A 13,234-nucleotide genomic window follows, 5' to 3' on the forward strand; every position below is an offset into this window, starting at 1 on the left:
GGATGATCAAACCGGAAACTCTAACTTCATTTGATTGGAACGCAGACCGGGAAAGTAGACATTTTGATCCATCTCCAATCACCTTATGTTTCAATACAATATATTTAATCGATTATCTCGTACATCTTATAATATATTTAATTATATTTCTATAAAATAAATCGGATATAAATTAAGTGATTACTAACAAAAGTACTATCTATAACGTACTGATAGATCATGAACCAACCAACCCAATATTGATACAATAGGTTTTGGCATGCAATTATTTGAACCTTTATTATGTCATCTCTGTATCCCTATCATATGCAAATATACGCACAAACGATTAAAGTGACACACACACACAAAAAAAAAAAAAAAAAAAAAAAAAAAAAAANCATATTGAAAATTCACTTTTTTTTAAAAAAAAAATTTCAGAATTTAAAAATGAAAATAATAATATAATCAATAAATTTCTTAAAAAAGATTAGATTTACGGTTAAAATTTATTAAACCATGCACATCAAATAAAAATTTAAAGCTTATCACAAGTGGCTGAATTTTTTTTGAAAAATAACGTGAATCTTGTTCCAAGACACATAATAGTGAAATAAACGAATCTGATTTAAATGCTATCCGCTCTACCAAAAAAGGCAAAATTTAAATCACATACGCAATCAATTCTGCCACAAAAAATAAAAATAAACTAAGACGTGCTTTGGTTGCTCATAAGTTGATAAATATGCAGTATATACTTAGCTTGCATGCCGTTCATCAATTTATTTGTTACCGTAAATATGCCACTATAGCTTTCAATCCCAGCTAATTTACCAAGATAACGACATTAGATTAACAAATATTCAGGGAAATTAGTAAATTTCGTTATCTAAGTTGTCATATTTTCTTTCGGTTTTTCTTGGTTTTTAATTTATTTCATCATATTGCTGGCATATCTTCATATATATATATAATCAATTTCCGATGTCACATCATCATTTTACAGTACCACATCAATGCTTCGATCTATAAATGAATTGCACGATCTATTTTTTGATAGTTTTAAACATTTTATATATAGGTTTCTCAAACAGTGGCGAATACAAAATATATGGAGAAGCAGAAAATTAGTGTTTTCACATTTATTTTCTCATTAAATGGGTGACCATTAATTCATACTGCTTTCCGAAATTGATCGAATCCATATTTACTTTCTAATACCATTTCAATGTTTTTTAAACAAAATTTCTATTTTTCCAATTCCTCTTCATGACTTCTTATGTAGCATTTTCATAACTTAAACTAATTATTCTAAATATATATAATTCAAACGATTTATTCCCCAAACATTTTTTTCAAAAAAAAAAAAAAAATCTGGCCAGACGCCAAAAAACTCAAATTTTTATTTTATTTTTTACAATTTTCGAAAAACTATACTTGATAAAATAATTGGAAACTCACATTTCCCCCCTATACATAAAATCCAAAGATTGAGAATAACCGATCAAATCTTGAATTCGTCATGTTTATATATCATTCCCATCTCGTGATCAAAAGTGATTTAAATAAAAGAGGCTAAATATAAAAAAAGAGCCTAATTATTAAGAAACGAAATAGCTAGCACTCCAATTTGGTAAATGGAAATCCACAATTTCCTGTTCAGAACTGACATGATGAGACGTCATCTTTGGCGAACACATGTTTTAACTTCATTAGGATTGCGTTATCATGTTCATTCTAATTAATACATGCAGTGAACATTTATATATCGATCGATAAATAAATTCAGCATTATAATGTTAAAGATTGCATTAGTGAAGTGATTTTCTCGTGTTCAGTCCGAAAGTTTATCTAACACATCAATGAGTAGTGATTGTGAGTTCTTCTGTCACAAAAAAAATTGCATAAATAGCATCGGGTTAATCATGAAAAATTATTTATAAAAGTATGGTTAATTTTTTTAATGTTTAAAATTTCATACAAAAACTAAAGGTGTAAACGAATCGAATAGAGATGAATATGACGAAAAATTTAAATCTCAAATTGGTTCTATTTGAATTCGAGCTCGATTCGAAACTCGAAAATTTTAAAACTTTTAGCACAAATTCATTTCGAATTTGAGTTCATCTCAACAAATTCGAAAATGTTCGCGAACTAGTCGAACTATTTCTCGAAAACTAGTACTCGAACAGTTCGAAATTTATTTATTAAATATATAATTATATTATATATTAATAAAATATTAAGGCTTGCGATCAGATCAAGAACTATCGAATAAAATAATATGAGCTCGAGTTTGGCTCGGAAATTTTTTTTAACATATTCGAGTTCAACTCGAATTCGATAAGTGTTGACAATTCAAGCATAATTTTGTGTTCAAACCATTTTTCAAAGTTTGGTTCAAAGTTAGGCTACCAAACTTTGAAAACACATCCAATATTCACACTTCATCAAACCCAAAAATTTTCCTATAAATACCATTCATTTGCATCCATTCAATCCATCCCAAAAACAAGCAAAAACACAAGCAATTGAGTGTTGTATAGGCTAGTCATTTAGATAAATTTTAGTATGCTCTGTGGTTGCGGCAATGTCCGATCTTCCACATCAGAAAGAATTTTCTATGTGATTAGAGTTGTGTGAGTTCCACTTTGAAAGTGAGATTAAGTGTGTGTCATCCAAGAATAATTATTCTTGAAGTTCTTGGTGTCCCCTAAGTTGTTCTAGGGAGAGTTGTTGTTATCTCATATTGTTGTAGGAACGATTTGTACCCATTATTAATATAGTGGAGATTTCTTTTGTTGGACTTCGGTCTCGTGGTTTTTCCCTAATTTGGGTTTTCCACGTAAAAATCCTTGTGTTTTTTTCTTCACAATTATTATCATTGTTGATATCGTAGAAATATTTTGATCCGATATTACAGCTAAAGGGAAAAGAATCAACCCTTACTCTGTACGAAAAATTATTTAATTTGGCTATCTTTCCCAACAATAAGCTCAAATACGAATCAAATATTTTTCGAGTAAGCTCGATTAATTTACACCCCTAACTAAAACCTTGATCAACTCAAACATTTTTTGAGTGAAATGTAAATTATTCTAATGGCAGGACTTTTAAATATTGTTTAATTCTTCGTTAGTTTTTCAGATCAAACGAATTACGTACATAAATAATATCCTCATTTAGAATGAAATCAACACAGATATTTTGAACTTCAGAAAATATAAGTAATATAAAAAATATTTAATGGTGTATCAATGCATTATTCATAAATGTATAAAAACCGAGGAACTTTTTTCCCCTATTTTGTTTTATTTAAAGCAATATAAATCTCAAATATCCCACCTAAGACCTAATTTGAAGACTTGATGGCCTAATCTTTCATGGATGAATCGGTCTCATAAAGCTAAAAGTGACAGTACACACAAGTTCACTGCTTACTGCCTACAAAAATTACACGATACATGCCTATAAGTACTCAGCTTTTAGGGACCATTTGGTACCATAAGAAATCAACAGAATATTGCAGCAAAATAAGGGAATTATGAAACAGATAATGAGTCGAAATTCCAAAAACAATCAGGGTGGTATCATCACTATGCCATTTATATTTGGTAAGATCGCTTACTCCTCAAGCTTTCATCTAATTGAATTCTTGATTCTTCATTGAGCATCACACATACAGGAAAGACAAACTCACATAAGCCCTAATGGGGAGTTTCAGTTGGTGGGGACAGGTGAGCGTGTGACCAAACGGTCACTAGTTCAATTCTCCCTACCAATACATTCTCTGTTGAGCTTTCGCATGCAACAAAACACACACACACACATATTAAATGGCGGGGGACTGATTGTTGTGCATGTTGTAATTGTGCAGCAAATGAAATATGTGAGAAATTGGCTGTGGTAGGATTTAGTTCAAACATGATAAGCTACTTAACAAGCCAACTACATCTGCCACTCACTAAGGCAGCCAATACTCTCACTAACTTTGGAGGGACTGCAGCCTTGACACCGTTGCTTGGAGCTTTCATCGCTGATGCATTCGCTGGAAGATTTTGGACCATAACAATTGCTTCATTAATATACCAATTAGTTAAGTTTCTTTACCATTTCTCAGGCATTTTATGACAACTAATTCCTACTTAATTAACTTGGTACACGTTTTTTACCAATAAGCTATGGAGGTAAGGATGACTCAAAGATTTAATTTCTTTGTATAATTTAGTATGTTTTTTAACAATAACAAATCTATGTTATTTTTAAAAGTATGAAACTTTTCATTTTAGGTATACTTACCACGACATACTCCTAAATGCAAAACTTTTACATTCCTCTGCAATGTTTTTTAAGGGTGTCAAAATGCAACACGACCCATCAACCCGACACGACCCAACACGAAAAAATGAGGTTCAGGTTCGGGTTCGGGTTGGGTGGGTTCGGGTTAGTGCTGGGTTAGATGGGTTTCGGGTTGGGTCGCGGGTTGACCCGAATTTTTTTTTTTTGAAAATATTAACTATATTTTTATATATTGTATGTTTGAACAAAATTTATTATATATTTATATGTTAAATTTTTATTATTTAATATTTATTTTGTATATATTTTATTTTTTTAACAATTATTTATTTGATTTAGTAAATATATTTTTAATTTTCTACAATTACACTTTCAAATTTAAATCAAAAATTTTGTTATTATGTGTTTAAGTTAAAATATTATTATAATTTTTTTATTTTTTCGAATTTTTTTCATTAATTTTTTTAAAAAAAATAAAAAAAATTTCTTGTTAGGCGGATTAGACGGGTTCGTGTTCGGATTGGGGGTTTTCGGGTTGCTTCGGGTTCGGGTTGGGAAAAAAATTCGCGGGTTGACCCAAAACCCGACCCGATTGACACCCCTAAATTGTTTTTTAAATATATTTTCTTCATACACGAAAAATCTTGGACATATCTGCACAAGTTTGGAAACCATAAAAATGTAGTCAAAATATAAAATTGTTAGTAAATTATTTGATACAGTGGCAGAGCAGGAAGTTAAAAGTTCAACACGTGCTTTTAATTTTGACACAGGGAATGATCATATTGACAATGTCAACCATTCTACCCGACTTACGTCCCCCACCTTGCAAAAACGGTGATTCTTGCAAAGAGGCTGATTCCGGGCAACTGGCGATACTCTATTTCTCACTGTTACTAACAGCAGTTGGCTCGGGTGGAATCCGGCCATGTGTCGTCTCGTTCGGGGCAGACCAATTTGATCAAAACGACCCAAAGCAAAAGATGAGAACGTGGAAATTCTTCAACTGGTACTATTTTTGTATGGGGGCATCAATCTTGGTGGCAAATACTGTGATTGTTTATGTTCAGGATAATATTGGGTGGGACTGGGGACTTGATATCCCTACGGTTGCCATGGCTATTTCAATTGTTGCATTCATATTTGGATACCCTTTATACCGGAAAATGGACCCAGTCGGCAGCCCATTTACGAGGTTGCTGCAGGTGGTTGTGGCGGCGTACCAGAAGAGGAAGGTTGCGATGGTGTCGGATCTTGGTTTGTTGTATGACGATGAGGAGATCGATGCTGCTGTCTCTGTTGGTGGGAAACTTGTTCGTACAAAAAATATGGAGTGAGTTGTTTGATTACAGTAAATTTTTCACTAATGTTTTTTTTGTCAATTTTTTTAACTAATGTTTTTTTACAAAGAATATGGAGTGAGTTATTTTTAAAATTTACTAAATGTTTTTTTTAAAATTTTGTTAATACCGTTATTTTTAATATTTCTAATGCTATTATTATTATTATTAATTTATTCCACGATAAGTATTGTTATTCCTATTATTAGTTTTATTATTCTTAGTTTATTACTATACTCATAATATAATCGATTTATTTTTTCTTTGACAAAAATTTGATTTATTTACTATATGTATAAATTAATAATAACATTTTGTGAAAAATAAAGTTTCACATATTTAATAATTTAAAAGTATAATTTGAGAAATTTTAAAAATAGTAAAAAAAAATGGCTGGGTTTTTTGGGAAGCCGTTTTATAATAAAATTTCTTATATTGATATTTTTGCTAATTTTATTCTCGAAAATAACCCTCTCCTGAATAGTTTTATAATTTTTGGTTACATTTTACAAATTTCTTAATAGTCTTTTTTTTACAATAAGAAAAGCAACATTTGGAATTTTTCGTAGTTTGGTATTAGTAGCACAAAACGCAAATTATGAATTTTACAAAAATCTATAATGACAGCTTTACAATAAAATTGGTTTTTAAATATAGTTAAACATGAAACTATTTTCAAAATTTCCTTAAAATAATTGAGAACATATGAAGTTATATATTTTAAAAAGTTACAGAAAATTTGGAATTTTTCGTAACAAAATCAAATTCAGGTTCTTGGACAAGGCGAGCATTGTAACAGAAGAAGATAACCCCAAAGCCCCCAACCTGTGGAAACTCAGCACCACACATCGGGTCGAAGAACTCAAATCCCTGATCCGAATGGGTCCCATTTGGGCCGCCGGAATCATCCTCATCACAGCATCAGCACAGCGAAACACATTCTCCCTCCAACAAGCCAAGTCCATGAACAGAAACCTCACAAAAAGCTTCCAAATCCCAGCTGCATCCATGTCAGTGTTCACTCAAGTCTCCATGCTAACCACCATAATATTCTACGACCAGTTTTTCGTCCCCTTGACTCGTAAATTCACAGGCCTCGAGCGAGGAATCTCTTTTCTGACCCGTATGGGAATAGGGTTCGGAATCTCGCTGTTAGCGACTCTTGCAGCTGGCTTTATCGAAATCCGACGTAAAAACACCGCTCTAACGAATGGTTTGATCGACAAACCTCAAGTAACAATTCCCATTTCGGTGTTTTGGTTGCTACCGCAGTATAGTCTCCATGGGATAGCGGAAGCTTTCATGTCCATCGGGCACCTCGAGTTTTTGTATGACCAGGCTCCCGAGAGTATGAGAAGCACAGCAACTGCGTTTTTCTGGCTTTCCATTTCTCTGGGAAGTTACACGAGTACCCTTTTGGTTATTCTTGTGCACAAGTACAGCGAAGGGGCAAATGGGTCAAATTGGTTGCCGGATAATAATCTGAATAGAGGGAAGTTGGAGTACTTTTACTGGTTGATCACACTTCTGCAGCTGGTGAACTTTGTTTACTACGTCTTTTGTGCAAAATTCTACACTTTGAAGCCGCTTCATGTTCGTAAAGAAGAAAATGAAAGGGAGACAGAAGATGGGATTGAGATAATTAGCCATATTTAGATGAAGGAAATTAGTTTTTGGAATTAAAGTTTTTCTTAATATGAGATTTTAAGGTTTGGAATTCAGGATGAAAGGTAAGTCCTATATTGTCTTTAAAATGATGGCTGATCAAGAACACTGTAGTTCTATTTGGAGGGGACAAGTCAATCGGCCTTGACATAACTATGACAAGGCTTTTGCACGAAGAAATCATACGATTTCGTAAAAATATATGTATATATTGGAAGGACTTTCAAACTGAAATATGAACTTCAATTTTTTTTTTTATTTTTATTTTTTGACGAGAACTTCAATTTTGTAAAAATCTTAAATCTCGCTAGTTTTAACGAAATTACAAATAGCAAGGGATATGTATTCTCCTCCACTTAGAATCCGAATTAGGACTATATATAATTCGAAGTTTCTGTACTTCAAAAATGTAATAGATCGTATTATAAATATCTCGAAGTGTGGGGGTGTCGTATTTAAGATAAAACTGTCATGTTAAACTATAACACAAAATTAAATTATTGATAGTAGGTTTGGCCGTGTACGCCCAATACATAATAATGTGCTAAACTTAATCTTCAATGGTTTAATCATTTTGATTGAGTGAAATCATAAGATAACTTAACGGATCCATTGTTTAAAACCTCGGATGGAGATCAAGTTTATAACTTGTCAAGAATAATGAACTTAAAACCTACAAAATAAAATTTTCATGATAGCAACTCAACTTTGTTGATTGGAGATCTCAAGATACTGGTACAGTGATGGAATAAAATTATTTACACTTGAACTAACACAAAAGAATTATTCCCTTCTCATTCATAGAATGATTTGTTTTGTAACACATCAATGTAGTGAAGTTAAATATTGAACTTTTAATGATTCATTTACTTGTAAAAGGTAAAGTATGATAGGATCCTCAATTTTGAGAGGACCAACAGAAAATATAATGGGGGAAAATGAGGAGTGGGCAGAGAAGACGAGGGCTTAGCTGGTTTGGTGTTGGCTTCGAGTAGTCCGCTAATGAGTTGAAGTTTGTTGGGCTTAAAGATGACTAATATGAATTGTAGTTGATTATCGATAAATATGAATTAACATTTAGTTGTTTCACTTAATAAAATGGTTCAAAATTTTGGAATGAGTATGTAGCTAAGAGAAAAAAACATTTAATTCCTATATTTATGTGCGATATTTATATAATAAAGTGAAACAAATGAAATTATAAACATTAAAATAAGGGTAAACTCATGCAACTTGGTACACCAGTAGCTTTAAAAGTTAAACCTCTACCGATTTACATTAGAGTATTAATAAAAGCTTTCACTCTCTCTAGTAGGATTTGCGTATTTGGCCAAAACAAAAACAAAAATAACTCAATTGCATCTGGTTCTTTTCTTTCCACTTTGCTTAATATCACCAAAGGACTGCAAGCTCACACCAACATCTTCATCATACTCAATTCCTAGTTCGTCCTGAAAAATTATAGTTCTTGTGAGAAGAAAAACATTTCCTAGAGGCAAGCCATTAATTTAATTGAGAAGACAAGACTCAATGTATTTTGGGTCCATCAGTGTTCAAGTACCTTAAACTCTTTAAGATTCTTGGGGGAATTCTCAGTTATTGCATCCCATACATCTTTAAACATCCTCTTACGTCTTCTCCATTGATTTATCATATCTGTATAATTTTTCTCCACATGCTGCCTCTCTTCTGGACTAACCAGTGTAACCCCTTGCCTCAACTTTATCAGTTTCTCCTCCATTTGATTTACCTGTGAATCACGAGTTCATTAAGGAAACATCCATGATATCAAAGAGAACCCGTTAATCTCAACTCTGCATCCCATACCTCGTTTACCAATTTGGCTTTTTTGGCTTGGATCTCTTCCGTTGTTAAATTTGACTGCAGTACTTTGATTTCTACCATAGTAAATAAATGAAAGAGAAGAAGATTAGACACTGGACATCATGTGTTTGGTGAAAGTCACAAATTCGAAGCAAAGAAAATGCCGAAACACATGACAAAAAGAGGAAAAATTATAGCAAAATTACCACAGGCAACCTTAATACCCCATTATATATTTTTTCAACAAGATATCAAGTTTGGATTTCTTAAATGTTGTATAATATAGGGAGATTTTACTTTGGACGTTATTAGGATTATCTATAAATTCACGCTACATTCATATTTATAGAACCAAATTGTGAATTGCAGGCTGCAAACCCATTCATCTCTTTACTTGGACAGAAAAAAAATGAAGAGCAAACATGTGTACCTCCCTCGACCTCAGCAACAGCTTTCTTCTGTTCGGTTAGCTGCTCTTGCAGTTTGGCATTCTCTTCTTTCATCTGATTAAGCTCTTCATTGTTTGGAATATCAAACTGGTCTTGCCTAGCAATGTATATTTTCTGCTTGCCATACTCTTTGAATGATATTTTCCCGCCATCAGCAAGGGAATCCAAAGCCTTTTGAATTGCAGCTTTTTTGAGATTAAACTTTTGCAAAGAATCAGCCACATTTTGGGAATTAAGAGGCCTATTTTGCTGCATATAATGACACAAATAATTTTGTGAAGAATATTCATAGCGACATCTTTTAATTATTAACAAGTCAGTAACTTCAACAAATCCAGCTATAAATTCCCAAAAAAAAAACCCAACTAGCTAAAATTAAAGCAAAACCTCAAATTCAACAAAAGAGAAACCATATAAATTCGCAATTCAGCAAAATATAGAGTGAACTGAGAGTATTAAAAGAATTAGAAAGGAAGCAAACGAGATTCACCTCATTTACGAAGTTGAGCACGATTCCTGAAAACAAGCAAAGAAACTATAATAAAAAATTATCAGCAAATCGCAGAATTGGATCAGTATATGCCACTTACCTTCGGTATTATCCGATTTGGGCGCCATTGATTCGAGATTGCGGAGAACTGCAAATGTTTCGTGCGGGAGAAAAATTGCTGTTCCAGATAATTTTTAAATTTCGGAGCAAAGCCTTCCCGCCCATTATATAAGACTGACGTATTTGAAATGTTGTGACCAAATTACCCTTTAATACTCTTATCAGCAGGATAGCGAGACTCGTCTCTGTCGTATGTAGCGATTATAGTTGAAATTGGAGGGAACCGTAGGTATCAAAAACTGTACAGTTTCAATAAACGATAGCGGGCCATGTGGCATGCATATAACGAAAATATTTTTTTTTTTTAAAACAGCGAAAATATTGTTTTAAATTTTAATTTTATATGTACTAGATAGTTCATCATCAATAAAAAAAATATTAATAAAAAGGTTGAATTTGTATAGCCTTTAATCCCGCTCGCATGTAATCAAAATAATGTCAGATTCGTCGATTATTTAGAGCTCGTATGATATCATGATCTCAAAAATGAGATTTGGGGTTAGAAACCCCTCATAATCTAATTTGAAGAACATTGTCAGAGTTATTCACATGAACCATAAGACACCTACGATCATCCAACGAAGAACATGTATCTGTTGACAATCTCGTGACTATGCATGCTACATTAATTGATAGTTAATAGTCCGATCAGAACAACAAAAGCGATACAGCGGAAGTCACTCTTTTCGTCGTGCTAGCCACAACGAATTCAGAGCTCGGAATTTAGACTTGTAATCGCTTATCACAATAAGAGCATGAGCAGCTTGACGAATAGTCAAGATTCGCAATAGTTGTTGCAACGTTTGCTGTCTCAACAGGTCAGCCTGTGAAAGAACAAATGCATACTACCAATTAAATTCTTTGTTGATTGAACCTATATCAGCTAATAAGCTAACTTCCAAACCTGATGAAGGAAATCTTCAAGTGAAACAAGCTTGGTCATTGCAATAGACATCTGCCCCATGTAATCTGCAATTTTTGCAGAAGTACAAGGATCCAGCGAGTCATGCGAGAAGAGTGTCCCTGCAACTGAGTGTTGCAAAGCTTTCATTCCTTGGGATAAGGCATCCTCAGCCTCTTGGCAGCATTGTTGTAGATTACAAATGTCGGCAAACTGTAGTTCGATCAATGGTTTGATTTGCTGCCCAATTATCTGATTTTCAAAACATAAACGAAAAAACATGTGATTTTTGGACGATGACAGGTAAAAACGTGCCTACATTTTAGAAGATGTGTGGATTATTGTAAGTCTTTTGGCTCACATTCCTACTATGATGATCCAGAACGACAAAAAATTTATCACCTTAAGGAGATCAGAGGAGCGAAACCCCCCTAACCACATGAAACATCTTTCGGCTGGAGTCTTCCACATGCCTGAGAGTATGTGAAGTACCTCTCGTTTTGCACCTATCCTCATAAGCATCAACAATTCCTCATAATGGGACATCATTCCATCAACGAGAAGTCGCAATTCCGTGTCACCAGCATGAGCATTTACAGCGGATCTCAAGCCGTAGGTTAGCCGTCGATGTTCATCAAGCCAACGTGCATAGCCCATGTCAAATGCCAAATCCCCTGCAGATGTATATTCATGCAAAACACGGCACCTTAATTAGAAATGGTTTCCGAATTTGTTTTCTTCAAAATGTGCACGCACAAGAGAAGATTCAATCACCATTTCCAAGTGAAGAGTGGCCCTGATCTCTTGAAACTCTCAAGATTACCTGCGCAATAATTGCAAACAAAAGTTATCATTTTTCGATGTTTAAATGCAATGCTCTCCATCCGTAGGCTAGTTTGGCTTGATATTTCACTCAGAACATGCAGAGAAAAACCTGCTTCTGTGCACTCTGGAGCTCCTGCTGTAACTGTGACAGCCTTGGGTTACAGTTCTCAAGCTGCTGAACGTATGCCTGTCCAACACCAAAACCTAAGTATCACCAAACATTGTTCATGCGCAACTTAACATATCAAGAAACTAAAAAAAAATATTATGGTCTGTTGATTCAGAAACAAACAAGCCTTTCTCGACGAACGCCACTTAAAAGAATTTGATCGTTAAATTAAGCATATCAACCAGTCAGAAAACCAACTCATTATCTTTAGAGCAGAATTGACCACGAATATTAATCCAGCTTCATTTATATTTTTCAACACGGATATATCTTTAGAAAACCTGGTGTCTGCCATCTGAATCAGCGGAATCGCCATTGTGTTGGTTGTTATCGGCCACTACCCCGGAATCACCCCACTTGTCAAATAGCTCATCAGTCACGCCAAACAACAGCCACCATCGCCCCCGGCGACTACCATTAAACATCCATTCTGCAGAGTAAAATGTCCCGTGCCAAGTGCCAACGCCTAATCCCGTCCCAGCTGAACCAAAACTCTGTAAAAACATCACTCAAAAAAAAAAAAAAGGCTCCGTAAAAACAGAAAATCTACTTTAAACTCAATTAACTTACGAACCAAATCGTGCTTAAGAATGTAATAGGAGGGCAAATTACATAGTTATCTTGGAAAAAGGGTGTACGTACATTGTTGAGTCCAGCAAATTGGGAGTCACCCGACTCAACAGAAACGTTATTTGCCCTCCTGCCGTCATCATTATCTACCGAACCTGCAAAGAATTCATTGTGCATTTTCTTGTCAGAAGTAGCTGTTAGATTTGATTATTTAATAAGGTGGGGCCCACGTATTAAATAAATAATAAAAAAACTCTCATCCCACATCGAAAACATTGTGAAATTGCAGGAGGGAATTAGTTATAAATAAAGCTCAATTCCTTCAGTTATTGTATCCCAAAATCAAAAGCTTTTTAGCTTTGATAAATAGAGAGTGCATAGAAAAAAAGGAGTGTATTTTTTTCTTGAGTGCGGGAATTCTCTTGTGTGAGTTAGAGAAATTATTTTCTCGGTATACTCGGGTTGGGAGTGTGAGAAATATTGAGTGTATTGGTGTATACACTTGTTATAATATTTCTTCCAGTTATAAAAGTTGCAGTGCTCCGTGGACGTAGCCTATATTGGGTGAACCACGTAAATCTTTGTGTTCTTGTTGGTTATTTT

General features: G+C 33.9%; 3 protein-coding genes across 4 annotated transcripts; 1 reads left to right on the forward strand and 2 right to left on the reverse strand.

Annotated features, from left to right (window-relative positions):
* Positions 1-3,449: 3,449 nt before the first annotated feature.
* On the forward strand, positions 3,450-7,644 carry LOC140967673 (protein NRT1/ PTR FAMILY 3.1-like). Of its 2 annotated transcripts, XM_073428368.1 has the most exons (5): positions 3,498-3,593; positions 3,665-3,716; positions 3,857-4,074; positions 5,052-5,611; positions 6,389-7,644. In XM_073428368.1, the coding sequence occupies exons 3-5, from the start codon at positions 3,904-3,906 to the stop codon at positions 7,272-7,274; spliced, it is 1,617 nt and encodes a 538-aa protein (XP_073284469.1). In that variant the 5' UTR covers positions 3,498-3,593; positions 3,665-3,716; positions 3,857-3,903; the 3' UTR covers positions 7,275-7,644. The 2 variants fall into 2 exon arrangements, with proteins under 2 accessions (XP_073284467.1, XP_073284469.1); XM_073428366.1 differs by lacking the exon at positions 3,665-3,716 and having other exon boundaries at positions 3,450-3,593; positions 6,389-7,643.
* Positions 7,645-8,467: 823 nt separating this feature from the next.
* Positions 8,468-10,281, reverse strand: LOC140967700 (homologous-pairing protein 2 homolog). Its single transcript, XM_073428406.1, has 6 exons — positions 10,147-10,281; positions 10,047-10,072; positions 9,538-9,805; positions 9,111-9,181; positions 8,845-9,033; positions 8,468-8,734 (listed from the first exon to the last, which is right to left on the reverse strand). Exons 1-6 carry the CDS (start codon positions 10,172-10,174, stop codon positions 8,636-8,638), a joined length of 681 nt encoding a protein of 226 aa, XP_073284507.1. The 5' UTR covers positions 10,175-10,281; the 3' UTR covers positions 8,468-8,635.
* Positions 10,282-10,791: 510 nt separating this feature from the next.
* LOC140967675 (transcription factor HBP-1b(c38)-like) lies at positions 10,792-12,808 on the reverse strand. The gene is made up of 7 exons (XM_073428370.1): positions 12,704-12,808; positions 12,343-12,555; positions 12,002-12,079; positions 11,842-11,890; positions 11,470-11,741; positions 11,071-11,319; positions 10,792-10,990 (listed from the first exon to the last, which is right to left on the reverse strand). The coding sequence occupies exons 1-7, from the start codon at positions 12,806-12,808 to the stop codon at positions 10,844-10,846; spliced, it is 1,113 nt and encodes a 370-aa protein (XP_073284471.1). The 3' UTR covers positions 10,792-10,843.
* Between the last annotated feature and the right edge of the window lie 426 nt (positions 12,809-13,234).

The sequence above is a fragment of the Primulina huaijiensis genome, unplaced genomic scaffold, assembly GCF_012295235.1.
Source record: "Primulina huaijiensis isolate GDHJ02 unplaced genomic scaffold, ASM1229523v2 scaffold26229_ERROPOS72855+, whole genome shotgun sequence".
NCBI classification, from domain to species: Eukaryota; Viridiplantae; Streptophyta; class Magnoliopsida; order Lamiales; family Gesneriaceae; genus Primulina; species Primulina huaijiensis.

Excerpts from the sequence above, each read along its gene's own strand:
- LOC140967673 (XM_073428366.1), top strand. The coding sequence starts at position 3,524 with ATGAAACAGATAATGAGTCGAAATTCCAAAAACAATCAGGGTGGTATC. Across the intron at positions 3,594-3,856 it reads CACTATGCCATTTATATTTG|CAAATGAAATATGTGAGAAA; the intron begins GTAAGATCGCTT and ends GTAATTGTGCAG. Across the intron at positions 4,075-5,051 it reads CTTCATTAATATACCAATTA|GGAATGATCATATTGACAAT; the intron begins GTTAAGTTTCTT and ends ATTTTGACACAG.
- LOC140967675 (XM_073428370.1), bottom strand. The coding sequence starts at position 12,808 with ATGCACAATGAATTCTTTGCAGGTTCGGTAGATAATGATGACGGCAGG. Across the intron at positions 12,556-12,703 it reads AATTTGCTGGACTCAACAAT|AGTTTTGGTTCAGCTGGGAC; the intron begins GTACGTACACCC and ends ATGTTTTTACAG. Across the intron at positions 11,320-11,469 it reads GCTCCTCTGATCTCCTTAAG|ATAATTGGGCAGCAAATCAA; the intron begins GTGATAAATTTT and ends TTTGAAAATCAG.
- LOC140967700 (XM_073428406.1), bottom strand. The coding sequence starts at position 10,174 with ATGGCGCCCAAATCGGATAATACCGAAG. Across the intron at positions 9,806-10,046 it reads TGCTCAACTTCGTAAATGAG|CAAAATAGGCCTCTTAATTC; the intron begins GTGAATCTCGTT and ends CATTATATGCAG. Across the intron at positions 9,034-9,110 it reads AAGCCAAATTGGTAAACGAG|GTAAATCAAATGGAGGAGAA; the intron begins GTATGGGATGCA and ends CGTGATTCACAG.